The 26365-nt window shown below is 37.8% G+C and overlaps 2 protein-coding genes across 2 annotated transcripts; both read left to right on the top strand.

Moving 5' to 3' along the window:
* Positions 1-5851: 5851 nt before the first annotated feature.
* Positions 5852-10053, top strand: LOC146164622 (choline transporter-like protein 1). The gene is made up of 6 exons (XM_083380770.1): positions 5852-6397; positions 6976-7108; positions 7491-8965; positions 9208-9384; positions 9577-9726; positions 9880-10053. The coding sequence occupies exons 1-6, from the start codon at positions 5852-5854 to the stop codon at positions 10051-10053; spliced, it is 2655 nt and encodes an 884-aa protein (XP_083236896.1).
* A 9273-nt stretch (positions 10054-19326) lies between these two features.
* On the top strand, positions 19327-23549 carry LOC146164621 (choline transporter-like protein 1). The gene is made up of 6 exons (XM_083380769.1): positions 19327-19872; positions 20451-20583; positions 20966-22440; positions 22683-22859; positions 23052-23201; positions 23376-23549. The coding sequence occupies exons 1-6, from the start codon at positions 19327-19329 to the stop codon at positions 23547-23549; spliced, it is 2655 nt and encodes an 884-aa protein (XP_083236895.1).
* Positions 23550-26365: the final 2816 nt, after the last annotated feature.

Below are 26365 nucleotides of genomic sequence, written 5' to 3'. Positions count from 1 at the left end.
ATTTGTTTTGCTAAAGTAAACAAAATATCGTTTTTTTGGTAAAAAAACAAAATATCCAAACAAAGTTAGCAGTCGACTCGATCGTCAGGTGCGCCGCCGCGTTTTGAAAGGTTTACGAGTGCGCCCTAGAGTGAAAAAGGTTGAGAAACACTGTACTATAGTATGCCGAGACTTACTACTGCATATAACGTACAATTCCCCTTTAACTGTAATCTTCGGGTAATAAAAAGTTACATTTATGTGCGTCCATAACACTCTTTTGGACATCTTTTTTGTTTATTTATTTTAAACGACATGAATAGGTGAAAATAATATTTATTACGCCAAATCAAAACATTTTTTTAAAAACACAAAAACAATTCGAGCAAGAATTAAATTTTGGGGGTTCCTTTCGAAAAGAAAGGATCCTTTGCTGCGAATCGTATCCTTCAAGTTTGCATCTAAAAACTTATAAAACATAAAACTTTCAAAACAAATATTGTAAATTAAATGTAGGCCTATATATATATGACTCACTGTACTTGCTGTTCTAACATGTTTAGTGGTTTATCCTATTTTAGCAAAAATTGTCATCTTTAAATTAAATAAAAATAAGGAAACGTCCTAAAAGTTCTATAGTTGAATGTAGAATAATGACTTTCGATATTACCATTACTAGTCAATACTTTGATGTAGGTCCATCATTTCTTTTGCGATTAAAAAATAAATCATTTCATAATAGTTATAGCGATTATCGCTGCAAGTTTTGCAGGAATAAAGTATCTTACACAGTTTATCTTAAATTGTATAACTCTAATAGTAAATTTAAATACAAAAAAAAATTAAATTAAAAATTCTTTAGTACATACCCCAAAGATAGTATAATAACGCATTATCTTCCCTTTTTTTCCAAATGTAGTGCTGAAATGCTAAAATAGATAAAAACTTTTTTTTTGCATTTTGGAACACGACTACAAGGGATTTACAGGTGGTAAGCGAGCAACTTAACCGTCGTGTGTATGCTTATAATGTATAGGCTAGGAAGGGTATGGAAATCAACGAAAGTTTAGTTTATGTTGCTATCGCAAGTTATTGTATCTAATGTAACATCGAATATACAATCGTTGCTTTATGGGTTGTCAAATTGGCCATACAAGACATATGTTGTATATTTGTGCGCAGTTTATAGGCTATATACAATATATGGATGCAATGACCTATGTGAATTAATTGGTTTAGGTGCCAATAAGTCACTTGTTTCTAAATGACTTGACTAAGACTGGAGTAATTTACGCAATGTCTTGACTTAAGCTACGGTGCTTATGTAAATACATTTAGCACAAATGTTGTTAAAAATGACTAAACATTGGGTGATTTGTAAATGAAAATATACAACTTGAATGTTTTGACAATATACTAAATCTTAAATGATTTGTTTTGGCTTATATATAGGCTTTAAGAAACTTGCCATCGGTTTTTACCAAGAAAAGAACAGCAAGAAGAAGGAAAAAAATAGTCAACTTGTTCATGATTTCGGCTTCAGTTTACTAAAAAAGAAATCGTTAGCGGGACACTTTCCAATATTCCATTGTAATAGGAATAAGCTAAAACTACTACTGTATATATTGGCAGCAGTCGATGTCAGTAATAAAATACCTTTACAGGAACTTAATATATAAATACTTTCTAGTCAACTGCAAAGCGATATAAAAACCTAATTATTAAAAGATTTGGACAAGTGTGACCTGTCGTTGAATTTACAAGTTGTGGAAAAGTTCAATTCCTAAGAAAGTTCAATTCCTAAGTCAGTAAATTAGACGATCCTGTATGTATAACACAAAACGCACACGAATTAAAACAAAAACACACGAATTTAAAGCTGTTGGAACACGCAACCTCAACTTAACAAATTATGCCGGTTTTAATTTTAGTGTAACAAACATCAGTCTTAAGAAATTCAGTTTAGCCCTGCAGTTTTCCTGCAAAAATTGTGTTAAGCAGCACAGGGCCCGTATGCAGCAGCGTTCGCAATCAATCATGGATCACAAGTGTTTCTCTCTTTCAACTTCCGTCACACCAAAAATAAATAAAAAACGGTTTGTGGCACACTTTCTACAAAACTAAGTTGTTGTAAAAGTCTATTTTGAACATTTTAACGTGAGATAGGTGTGCTTTAGTAAATCGAATTGAGACGATCGTTAGGCAAGAAGTTTTTCTGAATTTTTTGCTCTTTAAAATTGCAAATTTGTCTCTACTATTCCGTTTTTTACTTTTTGGAAGTTTAAAAAGGGCGTACAAAACATCCCGATTTTTTTTTTCAAAATGCCATAACTGCAAAAAGAACAACAACCACCTGTTTTACTTCTTACCAACTGAGCTAAACCATATGCTGCAATTTCGGGTTTTGACATTCAACATTTTGCACCAACGCGGGCTTCTTTTGATACGGCTTAAGTTTAAACAAAGTGGTTTGTTAGACCAGGGGGTCGGCAACCTTTTTTGCAATGCGGACCGGTTTAAAACTGAAATTTTGTCGCGGACCGGCCTTAAAAATAACAAATGTTCAGTAAAGGAAATTTACAACTTTTTTTAATGAACTAATAAAATGCATCGATATATTGTATGTACGATGAGATTTTTCAATAAAAAATACATTTTTTGATGTTGTAAACTATGTAACTTATATGGTCACCTCACGAGTGCTTGATACTTTGGGATTTTTTATAATACCAATTAACCATAAAGTATATTTAATCTAAAGTTAATGTGTTTTGAATATAAAAATACATTTAATTATTTTTTTCCCATTTTCGTTTGTTTTTCGGCCTTTTATTTACGGTTTAGGGTTTTATAAAAATTTCAATCAAGCAACTCTCCTACGAACCCGTAACGAACTCCTCCCCTTTTGGTGACGTCAAAAAGTTGGTAATAAAACTTAGTTTGTGATAATGACAACAAATAATATGACGATCCCCTACAATTACATGCTCACCAAGCGCAGGGCCTCGTAAAGCGCGGGGCCCGTGGCAGCTGCAACATCTGTTCCTATGTTGGTCCGGCCCTGGCTACACTGCTGTGGTAAAAAGCGGGTGGGTTGCATCAACCGAACTTTCGTCAATATAACTTCATCGACAAACATAATGATTCGAGACTAAAAATGATGTTTATTTCAGTATCAACATGTGCAAAAGAGCTTCAAACAGGATCTGTATTAGCAAAGTCTATATAGAAATTACAAGTTGGGCAGCTAACTTGCTCTTCGTTATAGCGACATGGACGCCATCTTGTTTCCCAAGTAACCAGACGCTTATAGTAAAAAAGTATAAATCTGTCATTTATCAAATATTTTGCTCGTTTTAAATCATTTTGATGCGTGGCATAATTAAATACCTTTCAAATAAAACATATGAAATCTAATTCTATCGTTTTTCTTCACAAACTGATCGAAATAATCAAATTAAGCACTAAAATATATTAGAGTTGAGCATAGGCTGAGCTGAAAGTGCAGAACGGTGTGGAATTTGGCGAAATTAATATATTTAGTCATGCAGACCGGAGACGAAATAAGTCATTTCACAATATGGTGGCAGTGTTAAATGTCTAGCAATTACTTAATTATAATAGGATGTTAGCAAAGCATTAAAAGATACTGTTCTTGTTGATTAACTGTAGAGTGCAGAGACACAGACCTGGAAGTTTAATACAGGATGCACACTTTCCTCCCGCTTGTATGTTTTTTCTAGTTGCTTTAATATTTGCATCTCCTTCCAAACCATTTAAAGGTGTTTAGTACAAGCTGATACCCTTTATATTTAAGTATGGTTGTATGTTCTGCACTAAATTATGCTGGCAACAGCACAAAGAGCAATAAACTAGTGGGGAATCCCGTTGATCCCAGAAGAAGCAGAAGATGGCAATTAACTGCAGCTGGTGATTGGGTTCTCACAACAAGCAGCCGTTTATGTTAGGTATGTAGGCTATTTGACAGGTAAAATATCACAAAGAATAACTAGATTGATATGTGTTAATTATTATTGAAGTTGAGAGTAAGTTTAGATATTAAATGAGCTTCATAACAAGACACATTAGCATAGAGTTTCTGGTTAGGTATAACAATTTAGTTTAATTATTATAGGATAATTTTGAGCAATTTGAGGCAAATAAAATAAATTGTGGGAAGAATTTGACATCAACTGCCATTTCAAAAGTTTTTAATGTTCCAAACTTTCCTGAAAACATTGGAAAACAACAGAAAAACTTTGTTGAAAAATTCTAAAAATGGAATGACCAATAACTATAAGTTAACTGTTTTACAATTTAAGACATAATTGTTGGATAATTAACTATTTTTTAAATAAAAATAACCTGCACAAACAAAACTATTAATCACAGGTACAGCTATCTTGGTGGGCTGCAATATTGACACCATGAATTGCCGATGCTTTAAAGAAGGTTTATTTGAGAACTTGCTCCAAAAGATCACACAGTTACACGAGGTAAAAAGTTTGATATCATGCGTTGACTATGTATATTCACTTTGAAAAGCTACACTTCTGCTATAGGTGCTGAACTTAATTCAAACAATGAGTGTTTGTTAGATGCTTGGAAGCCAGTATAAAGTGGTATAAAGTTGCAAATAGTATTAGTATTTGTGAAACATGGAAAACTAATTTTTTTGATGAGTGGCCGATTAACTCAGGATGCCAGTGTTGTAAACAATTCATTCCAAAATGACTTAAGCCCAGTCAAGTCATTTGAACAGTAACTTAAGTACAAGTCAGGTCTTTTGCAAAAAATAACAAGTCCCAAGCCAAGTCATCGCTTGCCAAAGTCAAGTCTCAGTGCAATCTTTATGAGAGCAAGTCAATTCAAGTCATATTATTGACATAAAAGTAAATTTTTAAACTACTTAAATTGGTAAATTCGTCCCATTTAAGCAACTTTTGACAAAAACACCACCAAACACAAAATACAGCAATAAAAGTGTTTACTGTGCAAAACTTGAGATAAATTTTAGTAAAAAATCCGTAATTCAACCAAGCTATTTGACAAAATGACTTAAGTCCAACTCAAGTCATTTTGGTCTAAGGACTCAAGTCAAGTCATTTGAAAACAGTGACTTAAGTCATTACCACACTGCAGGATGCCCTTAGGAATCTTTTGCCATAAGTAACAAAAATCTTTGTTTTTAATTGTTTGAAAGGTAACATATCACTTTAAATTATTCTGTATTTTCGGCCATTGTAGGTAAGAGCATTCGGCAGTACCCACCCTTTCTATAGAATAGAGTTTGTGTATTAGTAGGTAAAATTGAAATTTAGCAATGTGACCTCCGTGGGCATGCAACTGCTAATCTACCGTAGTTCGTTATGGAAAAGCTCTCCCAATTTTTACCTTTAGATTTCTGTTATTAAACGTTTAAAATTTAAAGATTTAGGTGCAGGAATTAATCATAGAGAATTAAAAACATTTTAATCTGCAAAAACTAGATACAAAGGCAATGTCAAAAACTAAGGATATATATAAATTTGCAATTCAATGATTCATTTCATTCGTTCAATATACAAACTAACCTGACTGTACAATCGCCTATATGCGAACACACATGCCTCAATTACGTCACAAAGAAAACAAAATTGGTTTATCAAAATTTTACAAGGATATGCTATTCATAGACTGCCGTTGTGTTACACGCAACGGTTTTGTCGGCATTTTGCGAATTTCTTGGCGATTTTATCGAGAAATTGTGCTCTATTGCGAATTCCAAGCGACGAGAGGTGTTTTGTGCTTTGCGTAACGTTGTTAAACCGGCGTTTCGGCAATTGGCTGCACGACAGAAGTGTGGTCGGAGGTGAAGCGACAACCTATCGACATGGGTTGCTGCTTGGGTGATAAGATCACCACAGACGTGGAGGTCCTCGACATCGAGGAGGGTCCGACGACCCCGACGCGGGTCAGAAAACCCCGCGACGTCCTATTTCTTCTGTTGTTTATCGCGATGCTTGGCGGAATGGGTTACCTGGCCTATTTCAGCATCGATAAGGGTGACTCAGGTCGATTCTTGAACGGCGTCGACTCCTGGGGAAATGTGTGCGGAAGAGAGAAGAACGTCCCTATTTCTGGGGTGCCCGAATCTGGGCGCGACCACTCGGCGCGCCCATTCCAGTTCCTGATGGCCTTCTCGGACATCAAGATGGCTCTTGATCCGAGCCAGTTGCTGAACCAGGAACGCGGACCGGCGGTGATTTGCGTGAGCGAATGCCCCACAGCAGTAGTGAGGTGCCCTTCCTTGCTGCAGCAAAACGGATACGACTTGAACGAGACGCTCGTCGACGAGCGAGTGTGTACGATGCCATATGACGTCATACTGCCTCACCACCCGGTTCTCAACCGCTGTGTGCCTTCCCAGCTGCTACAAGTAAGTTAACTTATATGTTACAACTGCGAAGTGTATAACACAGCACGAGTATTGTTTAGTATAGTGGGCAAAGTATAATTTCTAGGTAGCTCTTCTTTTAAAAAATGAATATCACTCAAATCTTAACGAAATACGTATTACGTCACAAATAAATATAATTGTCATCATGTAATAGCACTTTTAAAATTATATTAGGGTTTTACTGCATGGTAGTGTCAATTACAAAAATCTTGTATGTTGGGTATGGTTTTTATGCTATAAGTTGTAACATACCAAGGGAGGATAGGATTGAAATTTATTGGGACAATGCTTTCCCTGTTTTTATTGATGCCCAACTTTAACTGCTTTACTAGGTATGCAGTGTGTTTGAGGTGAGAAATGTAAAGGCTATCTTTCTTAAATATACTGTGGAGTTGCACGTATGTATGTATTTTTCAAGACAATTAAAACTAGTAATTACCTTATCCACTTCGTATTGATCGATTGTCATACCACGCCACATACACTAACATAAAGTTTTCTATTAAAAAAATATAATTTTCTTGTGTCAGCACTCGATTAAGTTTCTCTGAATGTAGGCTGGAGCAGCGATTGCAGGAGTTGCAGGACAAGTATTGACTCCAGAACTGACCAACCAGCATTTGGCGGAAGACGAGCTCCCCACCAGCGACAACGCTCTGCTGGCCGGCAGCCCAACAGTCCCAAGTACAGGTTGGTAGATTTTATATAGAAGCTAGACCCTGCTCTTCTTTTGCAAAGTAAGAAAAAATATAAAACCAAATAACCCATTTCGAACAAAACAAAGCACCCTCTCATTTGAAGGGCGGAAGCATAACTGCCTCGCGAAAATTTATAGGGTAAAATTTCATGTTTAGACAAATTATTATATTAAAAACGTAAGGGTTTGTAAGAAGGTTTTCATAAATAGCCATGACCATCAGATATTTAGCCCCAATGGATTTTAATTTTATTAAATCCGCGAAGTTAATTCGGGGGTGGCAAAACACCATCTTTGGGTGATCGCTAGACTCCATAATAGCATAGGCTATATCTGTATGTCACCAACTTTATATCATTGCGTGGGCTTTTACAGATTTCGTGGCCTCGATGGGCGTAATAGTGGAACAACTGGTCACCAGCTTGGTGGCGCACTGGGAAGACACGGTTTACTTGGTCCTTATCGCTCTCGCAATCTCCCTCGCCATGATTGTGCTTCTTCGGCTTTTCAGTCGCGTTGTGGTCGTGCTTATTATGGTGCTTTCCCTTTTCGGCATAACGTCTCTCACAGCTTTCTTGTGGTATAATTATGCGGCGGCGATTGGGTTGGTGAACTGCACTGACGTCGACCAAGTGTTGGAGTCAACGGCGACCTTCGTTGATTTGAGTGCCGCCAACATTCCCGGATTAAGCGCGATTGACACGAGCAACGTGCTTGATGCTTTGACGGTTTCGGCCCTTCGCGAAACGACTTATCTTCTTCCAATTTGCATCGTGGTTTCGGTGATCACCTTGTTTGTCATTACGGTAACAATTTGGGCCGGCAAGAGCTTCTGTTTGGTTATTAGTTTGTTCGACGAGGCCAGCCTAGCAATCTTTAGTATGCCTGGATTGCTCGTTCAACCGTTTTTGACCCTGACGGCAAAGGCAGCGGCGACTGGATACTTCATAGTGATCGGAGTTTATATTTTTTCGGTCCAGGTTCCAAAAATGGACGAAGACGGAATGGTTGGATTTGCGGAAGACGAGAATACTCCGTTTCTCTTTCTAGTGCTTCCGCACATTTTCGGGTGGCTTTGGGTCATGCAGTTTATATCGGGATGTCAGCAGGTGATATTGGCTGGCGCGGTCAGTGGCTGGTTTTTCAGCAAGACGGCACCGATGAAGAAAGGTTGCAAGTACTTCCCGACTCTGAAAGCGACCAAGGACCTGATTCTTTACAACCTCGGCTCGGTGGCTCTCGGTTCCCTGATAGTGGCCGTTGTGCAAATAATGAGTGTCATTGTAGGTTACATTGAGCGAAAACTAAAAAGCTCGGAAAACAAAACAGGAAAACTGCTTCTCAAATGCTTTGGCTGTTGTCTGGCGTGCTTCGAAATAGTGATCAGGTTTATCAACAAGAACGCCTACATCTGTGTGGCAATGTACGGCGACGGATTCTGCTCAGGCGCGAAGAACGCTCTCGAATTGTTGATCACTAACGCCCAGCACGTGCTGGCGCTCAACTGTTTGTCCGGATTTTGCCTGATGCTCGGCAAACTGGCGGTCGTAGTACTTACTGGAATTGTTGGTGTAAGCTGGTTCACAGTAAAGCTTGGTCAGAACGCACCGCACACAGAATACCTGGCCCCGGTCACCATAGCTTGTCTGGCGGCCTACATCATTTCTTCGGCCTTCTTTAACGTCTTCGGAATGGCGATCGACACGATCTTTCTCTGCTTTTGCGATGATCAGAAGCGCAACAATGGAGGTTCGAGGCCCTACTACTGCAGCAAGAGATTGCAGAAGTGCATGGACGGAGTAACGGAAGCGAACAAGGAAATAAATGTAACCCCAACCACATCAAGCATGGTAAGTGTTTCTCTTTTATCCCCTTGTTTAAGTTCGTTAGAGATGTTGTAGTTGAAAACATTAGTTGAATTTATGAAAAGCATCACTTATAGGCTAATTGTTAGCTGTGTTTACAGCTTTATTTTATATTTTTGTTGGATAACATCTCAACATAACAAGTAATTCCTATTTTATGTTGATCAACGCAATGTCTGAAGTGGATTATTTGCCTAATTAGCTAGTGGCGATTGCTATACTTTTAGTTGTCCACCTCTCCTCGAACAATGCTTGAGCGCCCATTTGCGGCGGAAGACAAGCGTTCAGATAAGGACGAAAACAAGGAAGTAAGCCCGCGCACTCCGGATTTACTCAGTTTGACAAGAAGCAACGCGGACAACGTATCGATTATGGTGGATGCATTTGACACTTTAAGGGACAAAGTAAGTAGCCTATGACCATTATCGAAACATCGTTCACAGGGATACTCAAGAGTTCCACACATTAAAACTGAACGGATACCTTAAATTTAAGGTATAGTCTAATCTAATCTAACCCCTCGTTTGCCAATCTTCCCTTCATTTCGAAATAAGAAAAAATGAAGTTGCCCTAACCTCTTAATTATGTTGACTCAGGTGATGTACGAATTTGAAAAATCGCATCGGTGGACGAACCAACGACGACAATCCCTGACCATCAGAAGGGAACAAACCACTCCTATGATATTTCGAGCGAAATCTCTCCCAGTTTTGTGCCCTTATATCCCAACGCCGCTTCCGGGAAAGGTAAAGAAAATTCTTTGACATTTTTCGCGATACAACCTGATTTGAATACATAACAAATCACAAACAACAAACAATATACTATAAAGTTAAACTAAAACAGTTTTCTAGTAACGTATACCAACACACCCTTTAACTGAACCCTTGAATCTATAGAGCAACTCTAGATCGATACTTGTCATCGAAAAAAAACAAATAGGCGATGGCAAGATTGAGTCCCCGGAGGGCGTCGAGCGCCCCACCCTCACCAATGAGCATCAGGAGCGAAAGGCACCGGAGAAGCGCTATGCGCCCATTCAGAATGAACCGCACTGCAGCTACATTGTGTAAAGCGCGCGCCCAGAAGTGCGCCGACGACCGATACGTGCTACGTGTTATTTCGTGTTTTGTTCGTCACTTGGAACTAATGTCTGTCTTTGTACACATTCAATATCCATGAGCTATCGACTCTGGCGAAATACGGTTGTTTCGTCTCGCTTGTATTTGTGCTTTCATGTTTTTTGTTGTGCTTTTGTAAAAGAATAAAAGACAACAAAAAATATTATATTTGTCTTAATTGTTTAATTGTAGTGCACAAATGAATTTAAATAATTGAAATAACAATAGAATTAGCAGAAATAAAATATGCCTAATACATAATGCCCAATCAATAAATGTTGTTTCTGCAATGACACTATAAACTGAATTTGGGCAAAACAAGGTCTCGATCCGCACATGTACGAAAATATTACAAATCGTCCACAAAAAAGTATCACGAAGCTTACCAATAAGCCAAAAATAAGTCTTCAAAGATTTACAAATACCTGGATTTCCTAATCAAAATAAAATAATAATTTAGGAAAAAAACTTAAATGTCATCCCAATAGTAGCCCATAGCTATATCGGCTGCACGAATGCTGAGCCGGACTCGGGTCCCGAGTCGTGTTGATGTCGTTTTACAAGAATTACGAGTCAACGTGTGACGCGCCCGTAAATGCGCACAAACAACTAACTCATTTCAAATCTAGGCAACCTTTTTGCACCCCATTAACTCAGGTATTTCATTTTTCATTAGGCTTACCGTAAGTGATTTACTCAGGGCTTAAAGTTGACCTTTTGTTTACTGGAACGATGAAAAATTTTCTAACCGGAAAGCTTGAAAGTTTTAGGGAAAACGTCATAAGGTAACGGAAACACACAATAAGACCCAAAAAGCAACAACACCTAAAGCAGAAAACTCTATAAAACCATAGTATTAATACCAACAACATAATACAGCCATTACGTAATGGATTTCTTTTAGGTGTTTCGTGCCAACGGTTTACGTGATTGTGATATAGTTTAATCTGATGAAATAGTGTTAATCTTTTATGCCTTAAGTACGCGTCTAAGGTAAGCGATTCCACTCTAAAACCAAAATAGATGCAATTTTGTTAGTTGCATATTACCACACCGTTCGGTTCGAGAACACCACGTTTCTTAAATTACTTTGAAATCTATTCAGCCCAAAAGCGAAAAAAAGGGATATTCTATAATTTTTTGCGTTGTGTGACTCATAACTGTACAGTTTAATTTGTGTTAAATCATAATATAAATGCCGTTAGTTCGAGCAATATCGAAATCCTTTTTGTGTCATATGCGTCACGTATCCTTTTAATTGAAGTTTTGCCAATTTAAAACTAATCAACCTAAATATTTATTTTTATACGCTTAAATAAACAGGATTTTAGCTTCATGTTTGCACGCGAGTTCGTTCGAGAAAAAAAAAGTGTTTTTAACTTTGTGACGTCATTATAATGCCTCCAACTTAAAATATATATCCTGAAACTGTTTTCGTAGTGGTTTTATGTAGTGGGCCTTCAATAGCTCCGAAAAGTAAACTTTGGGTCGCAACAAAAAAGTTTGCCGACCACTGGTTTAAACGATTCTTGCTTCTTATTTACCCTATTATTTTGCTTATTCACCTCTATATTTGGTAATTTCTACAGCTACGTAAACCTGAACGGCACATTCGATATTAATTATTATGTTCCGTCGACATTATAACATGCGGACTTAGTAGGTGCACAAACCGTTTTCGTTGATAACCAATCCTGTAACAGTTGAAGTGTTCAACATTCAACCAGGCAAAATCGGTCAACATTTAAATGGAATTGAACTGAAGGGTGTTACTGTCATGCCCAAATTTGTCCGGCCAAAATCGGTTTGGTCCGGCCGATCGATTTTGGTCGTAATCAAGCGCGAAAACTGGTCCGGTCGGATCGATTTTGGTGTTGGAACAGCCGCTAAAACAGATCTGGCCGGACCAGTTTTGGCCTAGCCGGACCTGTTTTACCGGCTGTTCCAACGCCAAATTGATCCGACCGGATCACTTTTGGCCCCGGACCAAATTTCGCGTTACATTACAAGTTGGAAGATATCTCAAAATTGTACTAAAAGCACATTACCAATTTCTCCTCCTTGGAATACATTTGAAAACCTGGAATCAAGTTTGTAAACAAGACATTTCGTCGGGCTTTGTTTAATTTAATACAGATGCTCAAAAAAGTTCAAGAACCCCTGACTTAACAAGTTAGACATAAAAGAAGAAAGCTACTTTACCCAAGGCGTGTCTTTTCATTAAGTTGATATTATTATCCTGTTTGGACAACATAGTTCTCTTAACTATTTACTATAGCAGCGTTTCTCAACCGGTGCGCCGCGAGAAAATGGGAAAAAATGTTACAAAAATTCTGTACTGTTTTAGAATATACGACTAAAAGTGGATTCCAGCAATAAGACCTAAATTAGAATAACATCAACATCGGAATAAAACACAGTTCGGAATAAGATAAAAAAAGGACCAATAGATAACATACCCAAACCCCTATCGGACCAACAGTCCTGTTTCAAAACAGCGTCTACAAACACCGCCGTTTAAAAAACATGGCCCTTATAAGGCGGTGGCGGTGCCTAATCGTTTTATATCCATTTCCTGCACATGATGATGTTATTTAGGCCACTTGGATCTTATACCGATAATGTATTGGGTTTTATTATGGCGTTGGTCAATTCGGGAATTCAAAATTCAAAATTAAAATGACATATTCCAACATTTGAATAGTTTAAAATTGTCAATGCAGAATCAAATTGAAAACACTCATCCACAGATAAAATTAAAGCTTTTCTTAAAAAAATAGGGATTTGAAGAGAGAAAGTTAAATTAGGCTATTTAGAGATGATTCTTCAATTAAAGATGACCATTCAGATTTATCTTTTTCAATAAAGGACTATGTTTGTAAATAAACTCTAGTCACTATTTTCTGTGAACAAACACTGTGCAATATGACTGGATTCGTAGCATCTATTGAAGTTCCAAGGGTTGACGCGCCTAACGTCAAACAGAGGCAACCAATGCAGTACCAAAACAGCAGCGCCCTAACGGCATTTTAAACTAGGGCACCCAAACGTCGACACCAAAACGGCCGATGTCAAGAAGATGTCCCTTAGCCGTCCAAGGCCATAACCTGTTTTTACTGTTTTGGGCGATATTTTGTCCATTTAGGTCTTATTCCGTTGAATTTTGGATTTATTGCGAGTTAGATGTTGTTGCTTTGGGGGCTTATTCTGTGTTTCCATCTAACTCTAACTAACATACCGTGTGTTTTCATAATTTGCAACATAAAAGGCCTATTTTAATTTTTTTTCTTTTTATTTAGGCCTGTCTTATTAAGCACATTGTATTTTAAAACAGGGCTGTGGAGTCGGAGTCAGATTTGGGACTCTACGTACCGTAGTCGATTTGTTTTGCTAAAGTAAACAAAATATCGTTTTTTTGGTAAAAAAACAAAATATCCAAACAAAGTTAGCAGTCGACTCGATCGTCAGGTGCGCCGCCGCGTTTTGAAAGGTTTACGAGTGCGCCCTAGAGTGAAAAAGGTTGAGAAACACTGTACTATAGTATGCCGAGACTTACTACTGCATATAACGTACAATTCCCCTTTAACTGTAATCTTCGGGTAATAAAAAGTTACATTTATGTGCGTCCATAACACTCTTTTGGACATCTTTTTTGTTTATTTATTTTAAACGACATGAATAGGTGAAAATAATATTTATTACGCCAAATCAAAACATTTTTTTAAAAACACAAAAACAATTCGAGCAAGAATTAAATTTTGGGGGTTCCTTTCGAAAAGAAAGGATCCTTTGCTGCGAATCGTATCCTTCAAGTTTGCATCTAAAAACTTATAAAACATAAAACTTTCAAAACAAATATTGTAAATTAAATGTAGGCCTATATATATATGACTCACTGTACTTGCTGTTCTAACATGTTTAGTGGTTTATCCTATTTTAGCAAAAATTGTCATCTTTAAATTAAATAAAAATAAGGAAACGTCCTAAAAGTTCTATAGTTGAATGTAGAATAATGACTTTCGATATTACCATTACTAGTCAATACTTTGATGTAGGTCCATCATTTCTTTTGCGATTAAAAAATAAATCATTTCATAATAGTTATAGCGATTATCGCTGCAAGTTTTGCAGGAATAAAGTATCTTACACAGTTTATCTTAAATTGTATAACTCTAATAGTAAATTTAAATACAAAAAAAAATTAAATTAAAAATTCTTTAGTACATACCCCAAAGATAGTATAATAACGCATTATCTTCCCTTTTTTTCCAAATCTAGTGCTGAAATGCTAAAATAGATAAAAACTTTTTTTTTGCATTTTGGTACACGACTACAAGGGATTTACAGGTGGTAAGCGAGCAACTTAACTGTCGTGTGTATGCTTATAATGTATAGGCTAGGAAGGGTATGGAAATCAACGAAAGTTTAGTTTATGTTGCTATCGCAAGTTATTGTATCTAATGTAACATCGAATATACAATCGTTGCTTTATGGGTTGTCAAATTGGCCATACAAGACATATGTTGTATATTTGTGCGCAGTTTATAGGCTATATACAATATATGGATGCAGTGACCTAAGTGAATTAATTGGTTTAGGTGCCAATAAGTCACTTGTTTCTAAATGACTTGACTAAGACTGGAGTCATTTACGCAATATCTTGAATTAAGCTACGGTGCTTATGTAAATACATTTAGCACAAATGTTGTTAAAAATGACTAAACATTGGGTGATTTGTAAATGACAATATACAACTTGAATGTTTTGACAATATACTAAATCTTAAATGATTTGTTTTGGCTTATATATAGGCTTTAAGAAACTTGCCATCGGTTTTTACCAAGAAAAGAACAGCAAGAAGAAGGAAAAAACTAGTCAACTTGTTCATGATTTCGGCTTCAGTTTACTAAAAAAGAAATCGTTAGCGGGACACTTTCCAATATTCCATTGTAATAGGAATAAGCTAAAACTACTACTGTATATATTGGCAGCAGTCGATGTCAGTAATAAAATACCTTTACAGGAACTTAATATATAAATACTTTCTAGTCAACTGCAAAGCGATATAAAAACCTAATTATTAAAAGATTTGGACAAGTGTGACCTGTCGTTGAATTTACAAGTTGTGGAAAAGTTCAATTCCTAAGAAAGTTCAATTCCTAAGTCAGTAAATTAGACGATCCTGTATGTATAACACAAAACGCACACGAATTAAAACAAAAACACACGAATTTAAAGCTGTTGGAACACGCAACCTCAACTTAACAAATTATGCCGGTTTTAATTTTAGTGTAACAAACATCAGTCTTAAGAAATTCAGTTTAGCCCTGCAGTTTTCCTGCAAAAATTGTGTTAAGCAGCACAGGGCCCGTATGCAGCAGCGTTCGCAATCAATCATGGATCACAAGTGTTTCTCTCTTTCAACTTGCGTCACACCAAAAATAAATAAAAAACGGTTTGTGGCACACTTTCTACAAAACTAAGTTGTTGTAAAAATCTATTTTGAACATTTTAACGTGAGATAGGTGTGCTTTAGTAAATCGAATTGAGACGATCGTTAGGCAAGAAGTTTTTCTGAATTTTTTGCTCTTTAAAATTGCAAATTTGTCTCAACTATTCCGTTTTTTACTTTTTGGAAGTTTAAAAAGGGCGTACAAAACATCCCGATTTTTTTTTTCAAAATGCCATAACTGCAAAAAGAACAACAACCACCTGTTTTACTTCTTACCAACTGAGCTAAACCATATGCTGCAATTTCGGGTTTTGACATTCAACATTTTGCACCAACGCGGGCTTCTTTTGATACGGCTTAAGTTTAAACAAAGTGGTTTGTTAGACCAGGGGGTCGGCAACCTTTTTTGCAATGCGGACCGGTTTAAAACTGAAATTTTGTCGCGGACCGGCCTTAAAAACAACAAATGTTCAGTAAAGGAAATTTACAACTTTTTTTAATGAACTAATAAAATGCATCGATATATTGTATGTACGATGAGTTAGATTTTTCAATAAAAAATACATTTTTTGATGTTGTAAACTATGTAACTTATATGGTCACCTCACGAGTGCTTGATACTTTGGGATTTTTTTATAATACCAATTAACCATAAAGTATATTTAATCTAAAGTTAATGTGTTTTGAATATAAAAATACATTTAATTATTTTTTTCCCATTTTCGTTTGTTTTTCGGCCTTTTATTTACGGTTTAGGGTTTTATAAAAATTTCAATCAAGCAACTCTCCTACGAACCCGTAACGAACTCCTCCCCTTTTGGTGACGTCAAAATGTTGGTAATAAAACTTAGTTAGTGATAATGACAACAAATAATATGACGATCCCCTACAATTACATGCTCACCAAGCGCAGGGCCTCGTAAAGCGCGGGGCCCGTGGCAGCTGCAACATCTGTTCCTATGTTGGTCCGGCCCTGGCTACACTGCTGTGGTAAAAAGCGGGTGGGTTGCATCAACCGAACTTTCGTCAATATAACTTCATCGACAAACATAATGATTCGAGACTAAAAATGATGTTTATTTCAGTATCAACATGTGCAAAAGAGCTTCAAACAGGATCTGTATTAGCAAAGTCTATATAGAAATTACAAGTTGGGCAGCTAACTTGCTCTTCGTTATAGCGACATGGACGCCATCTTGTTTCCCAAGTAACCAGACGCTTATAGTAAAAAAGTATAAATCTGTCATTTATCAAATATTTTGCTCGTTTTAAATCATTTTGATGCGTGGCATAATTAAATACCTTTCAAATAAAACATATGAAATCTAATTCTATCGTTTTTCTTCACAAACTGATCGAAATAATCAAATTAAGCACTAAAATATATTAGAGTTGAGCATAGGCTGCGCTGAAAGTGCAGAACGGTGTGGAATTTGGCGAAATTAATATATTTAGTCATGCAGACCGGAAACGAAATAAGTCATTTCACAATATGGTGGCAGTGTTAAATGTCTAGCAATTACTTAATTATAATAGGATGTTAGCAAAGCATTAAAAGATACTGTTCTTGTTGATTAACTGTAGAGTGCAGAGACACAGACCTGGAAGTTTAATACAGGATGCACACTTTCCTCCCGCTTGTATGTTTTTTCTAGTTGCTTTAATATTTGCATCTCCTTCCAAACCATTTAAAGGTGTTTAGTACAAGCTGATACCCTTTATATTTAAGTATGGTTGTATGTTCTGCACTAAATTATGCTGGCAACAGCACAAAGAGCAATAAACTAGTGGGGAATCCCGTTGATCCCAGAAGAAGCAGAAGATGGCAATTAACTGCAGCTGGTGATTGGGTTCTCACAACAAGCAGCCGTTTATGTTAGGTATGTAGGCTATTTGACAAGTAAAATATCACAAAGAATAACTAGATTGATATGTGTTAATTATTATTGAAGTTGAGAGTAAGTTTAGATATTAAATGAGCTTCATAACAAGACACATTAGCATAGAGTTTCTGGTTAGGTATAACAATTTAGTTTAATTATTATAGGATAATTTTGAGCAATTTGAGGCAAATAAAATAAATTGTGGGAAGAATTTGACATCAACTGCCATTTCAAAAGTTTTTAATGTTCCAAACTTTCCTGAAAACATTGGAAAACAACAGAAAAACTTTGTTGAAAAATTCTAAAAATGGAATGACCAGTAACTATAAGTTAACTGTTTTACAATTTAAGACATAATTGTTGGATAATTAACTATTTTTTAAATAAAAATAACCTGCACAAACAAAACTATTAATCACAGGTACAGCTATCTTGGTGGGCTGCAATATTGACACCATAAGTGCCGATGCTTTAAAGAAGGTTTATTTGAGAACTTGCTCCAAAAGATCACACAGTTACATGAGGTAAAATGTTTGATATCATGCGTTGACTATGTATATTCACTTTGAAAAGCTACACTTCTGCTATAGGTGCTGAACTTAATTCAAACAATGAGTGTTTGTTAGATGCTTGGAAGCCAGTATAAAGTGGTATAAAGTTGCAAATAGTAGAAGTATTTGTGAAACATGGAAAACTAATTTTTTTGATGAGTGGCCGATTAACTCAGGATGCCAGTGTTGTAAACAATTCATTCCAAAATGACTTAAGCCCAGTCAAGTCATTTGAAAAGTAACTTAAGTACAAGTCAGGTCTTTTGCAAAAATAACAAGTCCCAAGCCAAGTCATCGCTTGCCAAAGTCAAGTCCCAGTGCAATCTTTATGAGAGCAAGTTATATTATTGACTTATAAGTAAACTTTTAAACTACTTAAATTGGTAAATTCGTCCCATTTTAAGCAACTTTTGACAAAAACACCACCAAACACAAAATACAGCAATAAAAGTGTTTACTGTGCAAAACTTGAGATAAATTTTAGTAAAAAATCCGTAATTCAACCAAGCTATTTGACAAAATGACTTAAGTCCAACTCAAGTCATTTTGGTCTAACGACTCAAGTCAAGTCATTTGAAAACAGTGACTTAAGTCATTACCACACTGCAGGATGCCCTTAAGAATCTTTTGCCATAAGTAACAAAAATCTTTGTTTTTAATTGTTTGAAAGGTAACATATCACTTTAAATTATTCTGTATTTTCGGCCATTGTAGGTAAGAGCATTCGGCAGTACCCACCCTTTCTATAGAATAGAGTTTGTGTATTAGTAGGTAAAATTGAAATTTAGCAATGTGACCTCCGTGTGCATGCAACTGCTAATCTACCGTAGTTCGTTATGGAAAAGCTCTCCCAATTTTTACCTTTAGATTTCTGTTATTAAACGTTTAAAATTTAAAGATTTAGGTGCAGGAATTAATCATAGAGAATTAAAAACATTTTAATCTGCAAAAACTAGATACAAAGGCAATGTCAAAAACTAAGGATATATATAAATTTGCAATTCAATGATTCATTTCATTCGTTCAATATACAAACTAACCTGACTGTACAATCGCCTATATGCGAACACACATGCCTCAATTACGTCACAAAGAAAACAAAATTGGTTTATCAAAATTTTACAAGGATATGCTTTTCATAGACTGCCGTTGTGTTACACGCAACGGTTTTGTCGGCATTTTGCGAATTTCTTGGCGATTTTATCGAGAAATTGTGCTCTATTGCGAATTCCAAGCGACGAGAGGTGTTTTGTGCTTTGCGTAACGTTGTTAAACCGGCGTTTCGGCAATTGGCTGCACGACAGAAGTGTGGTCGGAGGTGAAGCGACAACCTATCGACATGGGTTGCTGCTTGGGTGATAAGATCACCACAGACGTGGAGGTCCTCGACATCGAGGAGGGTCCGACGACCCCGACGCGGGTCAGAAAACCCCGCGACGTCCTATTTCTTCTGTTGTTTATCGCGATGCTTGGCGGAATGGGTTACCTGGCCTATTTCAGCATCGATAAGGGTGACTCAGGTCGATTCTTGAACGGCGTCGACTCCTGGGGAAATGTGTGCGGAAGAGAGAAGAACGTCCCTATTTCTGGGGTGCCCGAATCTGGGCGCGACCACTCGGCGCGCCCATTCCAGTTCCTGATGGCCTTCTCGGACATCAAGATGGCTCTTGATCCGAGCCAGTTGCTGAACCAGGAACGCGGACCGGCGGTGATTTGCGTGAGCGAATGCCCCACAGCAGTAGTGAGGTGCCCTTCCTTGCTGCAGCAAAACGGATACGACTTGAACGAGACGCTCGTCGACGAGCGAGTGTGTACGATGCCTTATGACGTCATACTGCCTCACCACCCGGTTCTCAACCGCTGTGTGCCTTCCCAGCTGCTACAAGTAAGTTAACTTATATGTTACAACTGCGAAGTGTATAACACAGCACGAGTATTGTTTAGTATAGTGGGCAAAGTATAATTTCTAGGTAGCTCTTCTTTTAAAAAATGAATATCACTCAAATCTTAACGAAATACGTATTACGTCACAAATAAATATAATTGTCATCATGTAATAGCACTTTTAAAATTATATTAGGGTTTTACTGCATGGTAGTGTCAATTACAAAAATCTTGTATGTTGGGTATGGTTTTTATGCTATAAGTTGTAACATACCAAGGGAGGATAGGATTGAAATTTATTGGGACAATGCTTTCCCTGTTTTTATTGATGCCCAACTTTAACTGCTTTACTAGGTATGCAGTGTGTTTGAGGTGAGAAATGTAAAGGCTATCTTTCTTAAATATACTGTGGAGTTGCACGTATGTATGTATTTTTCAAGACAATTAAAACTAGTAATTACCTTATCCACTTCGTATTGATCGATTGTCATACCACGCCACATACACTAACATAAAGTTTTCTATTAAAAAAATATAATTTTCTTGTGTCAGCACTCGATTAAGTTTCTCTGAATGTAGGCTGGAGCAGCGATTGCAGGAGTTGCAGGACAAGTATTGACTCCAGAACTGACCAACCAGCATTTGGCGGAAGACGAGCTCCCCACCAGCGACAACGCTCTGCTGGCCGGCAGCCCAACAGTCCCAAGTACAGGTTGGTAGATTTTATATAGAAGCTAGACCCTGCTCTTCTTTTGCAAAGTAAGAAAAAATATAAAACCAAATAACCCATTTCGAACAAAACAAAGCACCCTCTCATTTGAAGGGCGGAAGCATAACTGCCTCGCGAAAATTTATAGGGTAAAATTTCATGTTTAGACAAATTATTATATTAAAAACGTAAGGGTTTGTAAGAAGGTTTTCATAAATAGCCATGACCATCAGATATTTAGCCCCAATGGATTTTAATTTTATTAAATCCGCGAAGTTAATTCGGGGGTGGCAAAACACCATCTTTGGGTGATCGCTAGACTCCATAATAGCATAGGCTATATCTGTATGTCACCAACTTTATATCATTGCGTGTGCTTTTACAGATTTCGTGGCCTCGATGGGCGTAATAGTGGAACAACTGGTCACCAGCTTGGTGGCGCACTGGGAAGACACGGTTTACTTGGTCCTTATCGCTCTCGCAATCTCCCTCGCCATGATTGTGCTTCTTCGGCTTTTCAGTCGCGTTGTGGTCGTGCTTATTATGGTGCTTTCCCTTTTCGGCATAACGTCTCTCACAGCTTTCTTGTGGTATAATTATGCGGCGGCGATTGGGTTGGTGAACTGCACTGACGTCGACCAAGTGTTGGAGTCAACGGCGACCTTCGTTGATTTGAGTGCCGCCAACATTTCCGGATTAAGCGCGATTGACACGAGCAACGTGCTTGATGCTTTGACGGTTTCGGCCCTTCGCGAAACGACTTATCTTCTTCCAATTTGCATCGTGGTTTCGGTGATCACCTTGTTCGTCATTACGGTAACAATTTGGGCCGGCAAGAGCTTCTGTTTGGTTATTAGTTTGTTCGACGAGGCCAGCCTAGCAATCTTTAGTATGCCTGGATTGCTCGTTCCACCGTTTTTGACCCTGACGGCAAAGGCAGCGGCGACTGGATACTTCATAGTGATCGGAGTTTATATTTTTTCGGTCCAGGTTCCAAAAATGGACGAAGACGGAATGGTTGGATTTGCGGAAGACGAGAATACTCCGTTTCTCTTTCTAGTGCTTCCGCACATTTTCGGGTGGCTTTGGGTCATGCAGTTTATATCGGGATGTCAGCAGGTGATATTGGCTGGCGCGGTCAGTGGCTGGTTTTTCAGCAAGACGGCACCGATGAAGAAAGGTTGCAAGTACTTCCCGACTCTGAAAGCGACCAAGGACCTGATTCTTTACAACCTCGGCTCGGTGGCTCTCGGTTCCCTGATAGTGGCCGTTGTGCAAATAATGAGTGTCATTGTAGGTTACATTGAGCGAAAACTAAAAAGCTCGGAAAACAAAACAGGAAAACTGCTTCTCAAATGCTTTGGCTGTTGTCTGGCGTGCTTCGAAATAGTGATCAGGTTTATCAACAAGAACGCCTACATCTGTGTGGCAATGTACGGCGACGGATTCTGCTCAGGCGCGAAGAACGCTCTCGAATTGTTGATCACTAACGCCCAGCACGTGCTGGCGCTCAACTGTTTGTCCGGATTTTGTCTGATGCTCGGCAAACTGGCGGTCGTAGTACTTACTGGAATTGTTGGTGTAAGCTGGTTCACAGTAAAACTTGGTCAGAACGCACCGCACACAGAATACCTGGCCCCGGTCACCATAGCTTGTCTGGCGGCCTACATCATTTCTTCGGCCTTCTTTAACGTCTTCGGAATGGCGATCGACACGATCTTTCTCTGCTTTTGCGATGATCAGAAGCGCAACAATGGAGGTTCGAGGCCCTACTACTGCAGCAAGAGATTGCAGAAGTGCATGGACGGAGTAACGGAAGCGAACAAGGAAATAAATGTAACCCCAACCACATCAAGCATGGTAAGTGTTTCTCTTTTATCCCCTTTTTTAAGTTCGTTAGAGATGTTGTAGTTGAAAACATTAGTTGAATTTATGAAAAGCATCACTTATAGGCTAATTGTTAGCTGTGTTTACAGCTTTATTTTATATTTTTGTTGGATAACATCTCAATATAACAAGTAATTCCTATTTTATGTTGATCAACGCAATGTCTGAAGTGGATTATTTGCCTAATTAGCTAGTGGCGATTGCTATACTTTTAGTTGTCCACCTCTCCTCGAACAATGCTTGAGCGCCCATTTGCGGCGGAAGACAAGCGTTCAGATAAGGACGAAAACAAGGAAGTAAGCCCGCGCACTCCGGATTTACTCAGTTTGACAAGAAGCAACGCGGACAACGTATCGATTATGGTGGATGCATTTGACACTTTAAGGGACAAAGTAAGTAGCCTATGACCATTATCGAAACATCGTTCAAAGGGATACTCAAGAGTTCCACACATTAAAACTGAACGGATACCTTAAATTTAAGGTATAGTCTAATCTAATCTAACCCCTCGTTTGCCAATCTTCCCTTCATTTCGAAATAAGAAAAAATGAAGTTGCCCTAACCTCTTAATTATGTTGACTCAGGTGATGTACGAATTTGAAAAATCGCATCGGTGGACGAACCAACGACGACAATCCCTGACCATCAGAAGGGAACAAACCACTCCTATGATATTTCGAGCGAAATCTCTCCCAGTTTTGTGCCCTTATATCCCAACGCCGCTTCCGGGAAAGGTAAAGAAAATTCTTTGATATTTTTCGCGATACAACCTGATTTGAATACCAATTATAAAGTACCGAGAGTTTGTGTCATGTTTGCACACAAACAATATACTATAAAGTTAAACTAAAACAGTTTTCTAGTAACGTATACCAACACACACTTCAACTGAACCCTTGAATCTATAGAGCAACTCTAGATCGATGGTTGACATCGAAAATATCCAAATAGGCGATGGCAAGATTGAGTCCCCGGAGGGCGTTGAGCGCCCCACCCTCACCAATGAGCATCAGGAGCGAAAGGCACCGGAGAAGCGCTATGCGCCCATTCAGGATGACCCGCACTGCAGCTACATTGTGTAAAGCGCGCGCCCAGAAGTGCGCCGACGACCGATACGTGTTACGTGTTATTTCGTGTTTTGTTCGTCACTTGGAACTAATGTCTGTCTTTGTACACATTCAATATCCATGAGCTATCGACTCTGGCGAAATACGGTTGTTTCGTCGCGCTTGTATTTGTGCTTTCATGTTTTTTGTTGTGCTTTTGTAAAAGAATAAAAGACAACAAAAAATATTATATTTGTCTTAATTGTTTTTGTAGTGCACAAATCAATTTAAATAATTGAAATAACAATAGAATTTGCAGAAATAAAATATGCCTAATGCATAATGCCTAATCAATAAATGTTTTTTCTGTAATGACACTATAAACTGAATTTGGGCAAAACAAGGTCTCCGCACATGTACGAAAATATTACAAATCGTGCACAAAAAAGTATCACGAAGCTTACCAATAGGCCAAAAATAAGTCTTCAAAGATTTACAAATACCTGGATTTCCTAATTAAAATAAAATAATAATTTAGGAAAAAAACTTAAATGTCATCCCAATAGTAGCCCAAAGCTATATCGGCTGCACGAATGCTGAGCCGGACTCGGGTCCCGAGTCGTGTTGATGTCGTTTTACAAGAATCCCGAGTCAACGTGTGACGCGCCCGTAAATGCGCACAAACAATTAACTCATTTCAAATTTTGGCCACCTTTTTGCAACCCATTAACTCAGGTATTTCATTTTTAATTAGGCTTACCGTAAGTGATTTACTCAGGGGTTAAAGTTGACATTTTGTTTACTGGAACGATGAAAAATTTTCTAAAGTTTTAGGGAAAACGTCATAATGTAACGGAAACACACAATAAGACCCAAAAAGCAACAATACCTAAAGCAGAAAACTTTATAAACCATAGTATTAACACCAACGACATAGTACAGCCATACGCAATAATATCCAGTACAGCATATGATCAAAATGTCGGGAATAAAGGCCTAAATTGATCAAAATTAGTCATAAATTCACCGGAATAAGGCCTAAATCATCGAAATAAGCCCAAGTTCATCGGAATAAGATGTAAATTCATCGGAATAAGGCCTAAATTTGTCAGACTAAGTTCTAAATCCATCGGCATAAGTCCTAAATTTATCGGAAAAAGCAAGGGGGGCGACTTCTTGGTAAGGGCAACATAGACCGCAGTCGAGCGTAGCGAGCCGAAATATTGGGGGTCCGGGGGTGCTCCCCCGGACTTCAAAAATTCGCTTCTCTCCGTATGCTCTGACGCGGCGTGCATTGGCATACGTAAGCGCTCGTCTGCGTCGCGTCGGAAGGCGCTTACGACACAATAACGACGGCGGTGTGCATTGGGCTTAATTGACTTAAAAATGTTAAGTTATGGCATAGGCGTCGTCAGGATGTTTGTCTGAACAGTCGCATAAATATTTAACGTTGTGAAAGCAATATATCATTTTTCATGTAAATGGCACTTTTGCCCCCCTTAGCAAAGGGCAGGAGGGGCGCATGCCCTCCGCGCCCCCCCTCTCCGGCGTCCCTGGTTAAAGTATTGTTTTAGAACTGATTCCTTTGAGGTCTTATTCCGACGGATTTAGGACTTATTCCGTTTTATACAGTAGGCTTAGGCTGCTAATATTAGGTATTAATCCTACTTTGGTCTGATTTTTCCTAATTGTGTTTTATTCTGACGTCGGTGTTCTTATCTCGGTCTTATGGCTGGAGACTCCAACTTTAAGGTGCGAATCTAACTCGTTAGCCAACCACAAGACGTACTGGTGAATAGAATTGTATTAGCTGATTAACAAACAAACCAGTTTCAAACTATAGAGCGGTCAAACAATCCACGCTGTATACAGCACAAGTAGATAACAAAGAAGAGTTAGTTTTCAAGCCGATGGCGGCTTAAGTCCACAAATTCCTTTGCTGACCGCACAGAGAAAACGCAAGCCGTTAAGCACTTCTTCACACTTCGGTGCGAGTAGACGTAGACAATAATTTTGTGACATAAGCCGATACAGCGTAAATTGAACCTTAAACACAAACGCTCGTAGTCGGTAATTAATCATGCCCACTACAAAGTTATGTAACGTGGATTATTTTGTGTTATTTCAGTCATAATTACCTCAAGTCCATTCCAAGCCATGTTCTTGTGAAAATTAAACTATTAAAATAGGTAAACTTGTCCAATTAAAGCAACAACTAACTTTTGGCATCTTTAACATTTTTTAGATTTAAAAGTATATATAGCTGGAATTTGGTACCGGTATTGTCTTTTTTCCACAATAAGTAGCTATTTAACGATTCTGTGCTTAAGTTAGTCAATATTCAATTTGGGTCCAACATTCTGAAAAACATAGCGGTAGCATTGGAAAATTTCATAATTTTTCATCCTAAAAAATACACATAAGGTTAATTAAGTAGATTACCTGTGCATTTGAATGCAAGGTTTCCCAGGTTTATGTACCTTTAAACAGGCGAATTACCACATACCTATTTTTAACCCCTGAAAGATGGGTGGTTCTTAAGTGTCATAGTAGCTAAATAGGTGTTACTTTATCTATATACCTATACATATACATGGTTTTGTAAATAAGAAAATATATAATGTATATACCATACTTTGCTTTGTGTCCCATTACCTAAGAAAGTGTGATGTGCTTGGTACATGTACATTGTACAGTATAACATTTTTCAGCATGTATAAAAAACTCTTTTCTATTCTAGGTTGTCTGCAATTTCACCTTCACCAAACCACTATGTTTTGGGGCAAAACGATTTTAAGGAAAGTTATTTTATTCCTGGGTATGAAAAACTACTTGTAAAAAGAGTTGATGGT

The sequence above is a fragment of the Ascidiella aspersa genome, chromosome 2 (genome assembly GCF_963924565.1).
Source record: "Ascidiella aspersa chromosome 2, kaAscAspe10.2, whole genome shotgun sequence".
Classification (NCBI taxonomy): Eukaryota; Metazoa; Chordata; class Ascidiacea; order Phlebobranchia; family Ascidiidae; genus Ascidiella; species Ascidiella aspersa.
This window is presented reverse-complemented; position numbering and strand designations above follow the sequence as displayed.

Bases quoted from the DNA above. Each gene is read 5' to 3' on its own strand.
- LOC146164622 (XM_083380770.1), top strand. From the start codon at position 5,852: ATGGGTTGCTGCTTGGGTGATAAGATCACCACAGACGTGGAGGTCCTC. The intron at 7,109-7,490 runs GTTGGTAGATTT...GGGCTTTTACAG, and splicing joins CCCAACAGTCCCAAGTACAG to ATTTCGTGGCCTCGATGGGC. The intron at 9,727-9,879 runs GTAAAGAAAATT...TTGAATCTATAG, and splicing joins CAACGCCGCTTCCGGGAAAG to AGCAACTCTAGATCGATACT.
- LOC146164621 (XM_083380769.1), top strand. From the start codon at position 19,327: ATGGGTTGCTGCTTGGGTGATAAGATCACCACAGACGTGGAGGTCCTC. The intron at 22,441-22,682 runs GTAAGTGTTTCT...CTATACTTTTAG, and splicing joins CCCCAACCACATCAAGCATG to TTGTCCACCTCTCCTCGAAC. The intron at 23,202-23,375 runs GTAAAGAAAATT...TTGAATCTATAG, and splicing joins CAACGCCGCTTCCGGGAAAG to AGCAACTCTAGATCGATGGT.